This window comes from Vigna radiata, chromosome 7, assembly GCF_000741045.1.
Source record: "Vigna radiata var. radiata cultivar VC1973A chromosome 7, Vradiata_ver6, whole genome shotgun sequence".
Classification (NCBI taxonomy): Eukaryota; Viridiplantae; Streptophyta; class Magnoliopsida; order Fabales; family Fabaceae; genus Vigna; species Vigna radiata.
In genome coordinates this window covers 45,563,580-45,574,334 of record NC_028357.1, presented here as the reverse complement: position 1 = coordinate 45,574,334, position 10,755 = coordinate 45,563,580, and the positions used below count along the sequence as shown (strand labels likewise).

General features: G+C 30.5%; 1 protein-coding gene across 4 annotated transcripts; it reads right to left on the bottom strand.

Moving 5' to 3' along the window:
* Positions 1-3,872: 3,872 nt before the first annotated feature.
* On the bottom strand, positions 3,873-9,000 carry LOC106766946 (pathogenesis-related homeodomain protein). 4 transcript variants are annotated; one of them, XM_014651743.2, is made up of 11 exons: positions 8,559-8,998; positions 7,509-8,018; positions 6,839-7,004; positions 6,504-6,627; positions 6,294-6,394; positions 5,720-6,055; positions 5,407-5,640; positions 5,225-5,314; positions 4,999-5,049; positions 4,377-4,592; positions 3,873-4,241 (listed from the first exon to the last, which is right to left on the bottom strand). In XM_014651743.2, exons 2-11 carry the CDS (start codon positions 8,000-8,002, stop codon positions 3,969-3,971), a joined length of 2,085 nt encoding a protein of 694 aa, XP_014507229.1. In that variant the 5' UTR covers positions 8,003-8,018; positions 8,559-8,998; the 3' UTR covers positions 3,873-3,968. The 4 variants fall into 4 exon arrangements, with proteins under 4 accessions (XP_014507229.1, XP_014507228.1, XP_014507227.1 ...); XM_014651742.2 differs by having other exon boundaries at positions 3,874-4,241; positions 6,294-6,406; positions 7,509-8,024; XM_014651741.2 differs by having other exon boundaries at positions 3,874-4,241; positions 6,294-6,406.
* Positions 9,001-10,755: the final 1,755 nt, after the last annotated feature.

The window sequence follows — 10,755 nt, the reverse complement described above, 5'->3', positions numbered from 1 at the left end:
CTAACCTCGACTCGAAGAGGATCGCTGGTTAAAGGTTGGATACAACACCACCAATGCAATGCAGAGATATAATAATTCAAGGACAAATTCTTCCAGGAGAAATCAATATCTCAATTATCACTTGAAATACAAGAAAAATGAGAGAAATAATTTCTAAAAAAATAGAACAAAGAATTCCTGAGAAGAAAGCGTAAAGATGAAAGCATGAAAATAAAAAAAGAATAAATAGGTTATGTGGGGGTGGGAGAATAAAATCATAAAATTTTATTTCTAAATATAAATTTTTGCTAAAAGATAAAATTGGAATAGAAAAAATAGAACAAAGGGTAAAAATGGAATGGGGGGTGGGGGATGAAATTGGGAAGGTACAGGAGTAACCCCATAAAATATTAAACATAAGAAAATGTATGAACTTTTATTATATTTGTAAGGAGGGGTAGTTTAGAGAATACAACTTTTTTGTGAGAGTACAAGAAAAACAAACAGGGAGGGTGCAAGAAGAAGCGCCCTAAATAATGAATTAGAGTAGCCCGTTGATAGATAAGCCTTTTTATAGTTTTGTTTTGCTCATGGTTTTTAATAAATTTGTACCTTTTATTTTTCTTGTCTTAAATAATATTTTTAATTTAGGTTTTTAATTAAATTTTTATGGTTTATGTTGCTTATTGGCCTTTTTAAAGTAATTGGTGTTCATTAAGTCTCTGCATCAGTAGGACTCGTGTGTATTCTTTTAATTACGTTTTTTAAATAAAAAAAGAATAAATCAACGTGATGAATATCATGTTTTACTTATTAGGATTTGTATTTCCTACTTTTTTTTTTTTCAGTATTCTCTATTTAAAGGTGAAATTTAAAGAAGATAAAAATCAATATGTATATGTTTTTTTGTTATTCTCCATCTTTTGTTTTGTCACACTATTAAAAAAATAGAAAAAGAGGTTGCAAATCGTAATGGAAAATTTTCTATATCACATTGATTTATTTATTTTTCCTTTAAATAAAATAAGTTTTAAACAAATATGTTTAGTCCTACTCAACACTAACACGGTATTTAATTAATTAACAAGGGTAATCATTTTAAAGATTTCAATAAACAATAAAATTTTAAATAAAGATCAAAGTTTAGTGAGAGATCAAAATATATATATATATATATATATATATATATATATATATATATTTTAACACGGTTTTTACCAAATAGATTATTAAACTTTTTCATTTTGGAACAATAATAAATACTTAATACAAGTTAATTTTGATATTAATTTGATAATTATATTGTTTTAATTATGTTAAATATCGATAAAAATTATCATAATTTGACTTGTTTTACATGTTTTAATGATTACATAAAATAAAAAGGAAAAATTTAAAGAAAATGGAAAAAATTAAAGTAATTTTGAACAAAAGCAATCTTGAGACTTGAGTCACACGAACAAATCTATCTTGGAAGAAAACCTCAAGTACTGAGACTAAGCTATAAAGATTCTTTTTCTAAGAAATTATCTCAAGGACTACAACACCAAAAGCACAAACCTTGAGTCACAGAGAAAATTCACCTTAGAAGGAAATCTCTACCTTTGGAGCCACACTTTCACCACTAAATTCACATCCTAAAAAGTTTATAAAAACATAGTTGTTCCTATATTTTAAGGGACTTCTTAACAAAACTTAGAGAGAAACTTTCTAGATAGTTTCTCAAAGAGTTTCTTCTGAACTTTAATAAAGAATATTATTAGAGGTTTAGGATATGATGACCCTTCCTTGTATTGTATTATTTTCATCTATTATGAGGAGCTAAATCTCTTAAAGTGTTGAAGCAAAGATGTAAATCTTTGGAACTCTCTTGTATTTGTATTGTTTTATTTATTGTAGTATGTTTTTATTACATGTTTATGAATTAGTTTGTGCTTGTTGTTGGATGAATTGATCACTCATTTTATTTCACTAGATTGAGATTGAGTGGAACTGGTTCCAAATTGTGGTCCAACTAGTTCTCCTTTTGCTTTTAGATGTTAGAAATCGATTCAAGGCTCTAGCATGTTATAGAGTCTTGATCTTAATGTAAGCAATTAATTCAAGTAGTAATTGGAGAATCATACTAAATTTTGGTGATATTAGGCTTTAGGTGTCAGGAATGGACCTAAAATTATTTTAAAGAGAACTATCACGACATGATTAATTACATCTTTATAAATAATAGTTGAATCTTTGCAAGAGAGGGATAAAGTGGTGAAATCTAACTTCTAACACGCCTTTTCAATTTAAAATTGTTTCGTAACATGTTAGTTGCACAATTGACCTTATCTTCTTAAATTAAATATGTTTCCACACCTTTCATGCATCATTTTACTGTTTTATTCAAAGTCAAGCTAGTTTAGAATGTTTTGTTTTATGCCAAATCCCTATGGATATAACACTTATTGTACTACAAACTACCCAGTATACTTGTTAGAAAAATTGATTACTTTGGAACATCAAACAAACAATTTGACCATATTGATCTTATAAATACAACTAGTAACGAATATCATCGTTAGGATCAATCATGGAGCTTCATCACGATTTTATCCTTAAGACGCCTTAGAAGGTGGAAGGAGTACTTAAACTACCTTAGGCCTTAACTCTTGAGCTATGTGGAACTATTGATAGTGGTAGAAACATAAGTTCCCTAGTTGAGGTCTAAGGGAAATGATTGGTCATTTCCAATGGAAGACTCAAAGAACCGATAGTTCGTCTTAAAACCTTGTTATTAGTCCACAATGGATATTGATGTTTCGATCTTAAGTCCGTCGAGTGACATTGTTAAAGTCAACCACTTCTTATTTAAAGTATTATATGTTTGGATACTAAAATTCCATCACAATTTTATTCCCAATGTAAAACTATTAAATACGGTAAAAACAAAAACAAAAACTAATATGAACATATTTATTAGATTTTTCATCTCCAAAAAGTAAAATAAATGTTTTCATTTTCCTCACTGACAAACATATAAGTTATTGAACAATAAACTATAGAAACTAAAAAAATTGATTGAAAATTGAAATAACAAATTTTAAGAACCATAAAATGTTGGATATATTTTTTTCTAATTATTTATTTTAAATATATTTTTAGTTCATAAATTTGAACATAAAATTAAAATTTATTTTTATTCTAAGCTTTAATAGAGTTTGATTATTAATGTTTGAAAATAGATAACCATTTTAGTTCAACTATATAGAATTATTTTTACGTCTTAACCTGCAGTTCAAATTAAATTTGAACAGTTTACATCATTTAGAATGACCTAAAATACCTTTTAATAACTAGGAAAATTAATGTTGTTGGATTAAAAATAATATATATTCATTTTTAAAACTTAAAAACTAAAATATAAAAAATTAATGTTGTTGAATTAAAAATAATATATATTTATTTTTAAAATTTAAAAATAAAAATGTATCAACATTTAGAATAGAAACAAATTTAAGAAATCAAAAGAAATTTAACCCCAAAGAAAGAGTGGATATAGGAAGCATGAGTTAGCCATTCATAAATGAAAATAGCTAGTAGAAGCTTAACTCACCCAAAAAAAAACTTTTGTTCTTTTGTGCGTGTTAAATTTCTCATTATCTATTCCAATATCTTTTTTTTAGTAAAAAAAAGTAAATATTATACTGGTTTGAATTAACATTATGTTTATTTTAAATTATGTATAGTTGGTGATAAATAAAGATTGAGTTTTGTGTTTGATGACATGTGAAGAAGCTCAATGATAAATTTACCAAAAAATAAAAAACAACCTCTGTGTAGGGCTTTATAATGATGTTTGGTATGCATATGAGTGAAGATGAGATGTCTGGTTTTGTATCATCACTAATATTAGGGACATGAAAAAGTTATCATTAACTGGAAGCAATAGAAGGAGACAGGAATTAACTGGTATTCCCCTGCTTTCATAAATTTTCCAATAAAAGTTATCATTCAGTTTTTTCCCTTAATACAGCTGTGGGTACATATACAATGGATGGTTGTTCATTAGAATGGCCTTCATCTGAACCCTTTACATCCAACCTTTGAATTCTTGTTAATTTTTCCTTCATACTAATTACTTTTTGCTTCAATTTGCACAATCTTTCCAATTCCAACTCTGCCGTCTCAGAATCTCCTCCAAATGTAAACTTTAACAGCCTCTTCTTTTTTTTCTTCAATAGTTTCTTCAAGCTCACATCATCACTCATCTCCATACAGTCCTGAAGGGGAAAAAGCAGTGATTGTAAAGAAAAAAAAAAATGCTCTATTTGAAACTCTGATTTGCCTGGTTTATGGATGTGTTACTACTTCTCAAACATACAATGCTTTAAAACATGAAACTACTAGAAAAGCACCTTGTTGCCATTTTCTCCAGGAGGTGGAGGAATTTCTGGTTGTCTTTTCTTGCTAGAAAACTTAATTTTCTTTCTTCCACTGACATTTTTAACATCCTTCTGGGAATGACTTGTAGTAATTTTCAAGGTCTTTGGTTTCAAAAGATCAGTTTTCTCCTGATTTTGTAATGTGGAAGTGATTCCCATATGTTGATTTGCTGCTCCTTCTGCTTGATGCTGAACAAAATCCACTCCCATTAGAGTTCATTGCAAATTCCAAAGGACTACAAAATTTGACTGTCTGACACAAAAGGAAGTCGTAAATCTACCAAAAAATGCTAAGACTACTCTCTTGGTCTTCTCATTAAGACAAGAATTTTCATCATATAATTTCCAAGACTTTCTCTGTTTTCAGTCGTCGAGTAATCCTATTATATGATTTTAGTTACACTAATCTAAAATTAAAAAGCTTGACATTTGTCCAAAATCAATTTCATAAGCAAAATAAGTGAAATTTAAACACTACCGTAAAGATTGTTTGTGAGAGTTATAAAAAGAGCTACTAGTGCAAGAATTGTTTATAACAAAAGGAAAACAAAATAGACTTGCATTGATTGAACAATGAGATTAAAGTGTGGCTTACCTTTCTACTTTTAAGCGCCAAGTAACGTGCATTTTTGAACCATTTGCTGACCTGCATTTTCTAGCACAAGTTAGTAGCAGAAAGTTTGAACAAATAAAGTGTTTATAGACATGCAAACAGAGTGGAACTAATTGGAATAACCATGGGGGATCAATGAATTGTGCATCAAACGAAAAAACTTCAAAAGCAAATTCGAAAGGAAGATAGATATAAACTAAGTCGGCACCTTCTCAGTGTCAAGTCCTAGCTCTTTTGAAAGATCCTCTCTAATAGATCTTGGAGGAAGTTCATTCACAGCAAAAACTTGGCGAAGCTTCTGGCTCATTTCATAATAAGATGAAAGGGGAAAAAAATTAAAGCACATATAACCCTTTTATAAATAAATTGACCAAGTGTTTCTGGTAGTACCTCAACTGAATCACGTGGAATCCTAAAACAATGCCTTTTGATATTTGTGCCTGAAGAAATGTTTTTTGTCATTTTGTTGTGCTCATTATTGGGGTGTATATTCTCACTTTCATGCAACGTCATAAGAGAATCAACAGCATCACACTCCTTTTCTCTTCGCTTTCTTTTGCCAGGACCCCAGTCTTCATCTTCACTCAATTGTTCATATGCAGGAGCTTCCTTCCCAAACATTTCCTGGGAAAAGAGAACTCAGATAAAACTTCTTTTACATTATAGGACAGCAAACAAATCAGGGACAGCTTCATATACTTACATCATAAAGCTTCTTGTAGTCAACAGCTTTTCGCTGCCTACGCCCACAGGCTTTGTCCTCTGACTCATCAGAATCTATGCTGGTATTGGCAAAAAGATATTCGTGACTGACACCATGTACTGGAGAATGTTCATCATCGGAATAACACAGACTTGTAGAACTACTTAAATCATCAGACGCACTATCATCAGTTCCTTCCATGTTGATATTGTGGTTGTCTTCTTTCCTCTCTGGGTCATAATCATCATCTTCAGAATCATCTGACGGCCATTCTTCTTCAGGATTCAGTAATGTAGTCTCACCATCAGGGATAGCAGCCTCTTCTTTGAATACATCCTTCAATTATGCCAGAAAGGAATTATTAGGTGAACCAGTAGGAATATATGGATTTGGATTCCTTAAAGTGAGGAGTACTTTTTAAGAGAAGAAAGTCTAACAAACAACAATGAAAGAAAAAATTTGGGGGAGTACATTTTCGTCTGGTATGTACATAAAATTCTAAATTGATTATATATGTAGAGAGAGATGAAAACAGAAAAAATAAATGGTGTTAAGAGATTATAAGATTAAAAACCTGCCAAGCACTGTGCAAGGAGAAGTGAGTTCCAAGATGAGCATTCATAGCTTCCAGTATTTCCATCTTACATTCACAAAAATTACAAAACCAGTCCTGCCCTGCAAGAGGAACTGTAATATATAATTAAACAAATAATTTATTTCATGAAATCAAAACAGAGGAAGTTGCAACCTAAAGAACAACTTGTTATCATATAATGGAACTTACCATTTTCAGTGTCTAAAGAAGGTTCCACACATTTTTGGTGAAAAGCACGCTTGCATGTACCATAGCATCGTATAACATCATTATGTGGAGGTTCTTCACGCATTTTGCACTTAGCACAGAATATCTATATTGAGAAAAATAGAAGACTGAATATACAGTTTTTAAAATGTGCTTTGTCATTCCATACATGATACATGATACAACTTGACTTCAGAAAAGGCGTGAGAGATGGCTCTCCCTTAGCAAAATAAGAGAAGGTATGAAGCTGGTTCACAAGTATTAAATGGAAAGAATAGAGAATCATTTAATGCAATGAAGTGTTGATACTTGCTCACATGTTTTTGACAACAAGATCCACCTGGAGCAATTGCCAAATCTTCAATGCAACTCAATGAACCAAGGGAATCCAATTGGCGAATGGCATCACGAATACCAAGTCTACATTTTAAAATTTGCTTCCTTGCTCGTTGTAGCTCCTTTTCTGGCCTGATCTTTTCTCGACTGTTAAAGGAGTCCCCATCAATGCAAAAAATGGAATAATGATGAGCCACACTGCTATTTGTCAAGGGCTAGCGTTGATGAAAATAGCTAATAATTGTTTTCTGGTTAAGAATTCACTGCATTGCCATAAGCTGTTGTCCATGAAGAATGTTTGGAGACACCAATCCATTCTGGTTTATAATCAACGGTACAGCATAATCATACTAAGTTTTTCAAGCAAAACATAAATTCAGCTTAAGTGGGTACGTGAAAACTCCAGCTATCACCAAATTCAATGGAAGTGTAACTCAATAAACCAGTCATTTATCTATTTACATTTCCCTTGAATAATTTAATCTCCTAGATATTTCAAGTGACATAGAGCATGCACCTCTTAGAATAACAGTAACAAAAATCAATTAAGAGGAACACCTCCTAACTAAATCAATTAAACGGTAAAATATGCATGTTATTCACCCAACCTTTTGCAACAAAAAGAAAGCTATAGGAAAACTTATACCATACCTCTGACCTTTCCAACCTTCTCCAGAGTAAGCATCAATAAGGTTCTGCTCGAGCTTCATTTTGATTAAAAGATACCGTGCTCTCCTCTGCAGGCGTGAAGGATCATCAAGATCCAAGTTATTCCTTTGTCTTTTCTTTGTTCTCTTTCTCTTCATTTTTTGAAGCTTTACCTCCCCATCAGCATCTTTCCCCTCTTTTCTAGAGCTAAGAGAAGCTTTTTTGCCTGCTAACTTTGAGGATGGCTTCTGTGAAGATTTTCTGTTCTTCAAAGGCAATTTCTGTCCAGTAGTCAATTTCTTATCTGAAGAATCCTTACGAGGTCCTTTGATCTTGAGGGAAGAGATAACTCTCTTCTTTGATACGTCAGTGCCAACATTTTTTGTGTGAGATTTTGATTCCACTTTCATTTTATCCTTCTTCCCTTTTGTACGTACCTTCAAATGACCAGATTTTTTAGATCCTTTGTCGTTTGACTTCTTCACGCTGTACCGCATATTGATATGTTAAATCCTGAAACTTCAGCACAAAACATGAATCTTGCGAAAACAAAGACAACGATTTCACAGATATTGGTCTTGTTAATGCAAACTAAGTTGCTCGCTATCCATTGATCAAGTATAATTACATATACACAGAAGAAAAAAGCTGGGTAGTTAAAAAATGAGCATTACAATTGATCAAATTCTTGAAATCAAAGCAGGATGTAACAAGGCCAAACATTATATGAAACGGGCAAAAAACAGTGGAGCATTACATATGATATGAGTATGAGTATTACTCGTCGAGAGAACATTGAATCGTGAATTACTTGACTAGTTCAGCAAAATAAAGAAAGTCAATATACGATGTTTGAGACATGATTGTTAGAATCATAAATAAGTCATCCTTAGTTATTCAAATCGAGAGAAAAAAGCACTTGTGATAAGCAGAAGAACACACGAAATACCCCAAGTACTCAAAACGGCCAATAAACCACGAGCCTCAAAACCTTGACTTTGAATCCAAATGTCTAACCCCACAAGAGTTTGAAGCAAAAGAAACAAAACCAACCTGTGAAGGAAGAGGAATATAGTGAAAGATCAGAACTTTGTAAGGCCCTGAAAGGGTGTGAACATGGTGACAGTGCAGGAGTTGCAGGGATTGAATGGGTGGAGTTTAATTGAGAGATTGGTTTGAATTTGAAATTGGGTCTCAGATTCCCAATGTTGATTGATGAAACCAGTCGCCGTCAATAGCTACCCCAAGCGCCACAACGGTTAGCTTCTTGTTATGTTGCCATTCCCATTCATTATATGAATCTCTGTCTCTCTTTCTTTCTCTTTTCTCTCTGTGTGTGGTTTTATTTCACAAGTAATTGTGGCAGAATCTGAAACGAGAAGCAAAATATTATTGATATAGTCTTCAGAAAAAAAAAAAAAAAATCAGATTCTGTGGTGAATCATAGGCATTGTTGCCTTTTGTGTGTAGCCAATGTGTCTCAACTCGTCTATGAACAAAGGAAGCAAAAGTGCTTGGTTATATGCAATGAGAGCATGAATCTTTTTGTGATCTCCTGATAGATTTAGTTTAGCAGAAAGAAATTACTGATTTAATTACTGTCAGACTATGTTTGCATCAATCAAATTGGTACATAATAATGTTACCGAAATTAAAATGGAAGCAGGCAACATCAATTTCGATTTTTATTTATGTTTTTTGAATAATGCTTTTATTTCATTTATCTCTCGAGTTTTTTACATGTTGCTGTCAATTTATTTGAAGTTNATGTCATTCAAGATAACGAGCTTACCATTCTAGATGTTTGTTATGAAGTCATTTTTATCAAACAAATTTTAGTTAATTAGTATATTTTAACGTTATTTGTGACAATTTTTTTTTTATTTAATATTATTTTTGTATAGGCCAAGTAATCATTGGAAGTTTACTAAAATATCTCTTAAAAGTTACTTTAACCTAANCAAGAGTGTTTAATTTTTTCTATTCTGAAATAAACTAAATACAACAAACGTTTCATTCTTAAAACATTACCATCTGTATCTTACAAATCTTGATTTAGTATAGATCATTCTTTATAATTTTATTTTAATATATTATGAATAAAAGGCTTAATTCCTTCCCAAATATTCATCTAATATTATTTTCACATATCCATTAGTTTTAATATTAGTTATGAATGCAATGGTATTAAACATTAAGAACAAAAATCTTATTTAAAATTAATATTTGTGAAAAAATGGCAAAGTTGAATAAGAAAAAAGTCCCACAACCTTATTATTTTCTTAAAATTTTGAGATAAAATAGTATCATAATCATAATATAAATTTATTCATCATTTATTAATATGAAATCTATTCAGAGATTTTTCTTGTGACTAAGGAGTGACATAAAATACTAAAGTCCATAAAATATTAAGTAAAAGTTGATTGAACAGTTTTAATATATACGTTTATACTATAAATAATTAATATCATTTACCTTAAATTTGTAATATTTTTCATCTATAAAAACATACAACTATAGATGTTATTCTCCACTTTTTTTCCATTAACAATTAGTCCCTCACAAAGTCTCCATTTCAACTTCAGCCGACTCATTAATTCATAATAAGCTCATGTATATAATAAATTATTATAAAGTTCAAAATGAATATCTACCACTATAATTAAATCAATGCAATATTAATTTCTATAGTTAATACTGTTTAATAAACCTATAATTAATCCAATGATTAAAAACAATACTAATATAGAAAAAAACTAACATGGTTATATCCCAACTTCTATCGATTTACAAAACCTATTGTTAAAATATAATTATACCCGAATTTAAATATAGGTATTAGATGTATCCTACTACAGCATGTGATAACAAGATTGATTATATTGTTTCTCGTATGATAAAAAAATATATAAATTGGGAGAGTTCAAATTCTTTATAGTTTTTTACTTTTAATTGAAAAACTAATACCAACTACACCAATGCACTTGCAGACGAATTATAGGATGAAATTCGAATATTTTGTTCACTATCCAAATAATCCAACATTCCTAGTAAGGTGGTAAAAGAAAAAAAAAACATTTGTTTTAATCAACAGTAGCGTGACACTTGGCAAAATTTGCATAAAAAGCCATTCCGTTGCAAGAATAAGGACCACGTTTTCACATCATAATCTATTAATCTAAATTATATTTTTCATCTATTTATTTTTTAAAATTCATAATTTAAACTATTTACTTCATCAAAACAA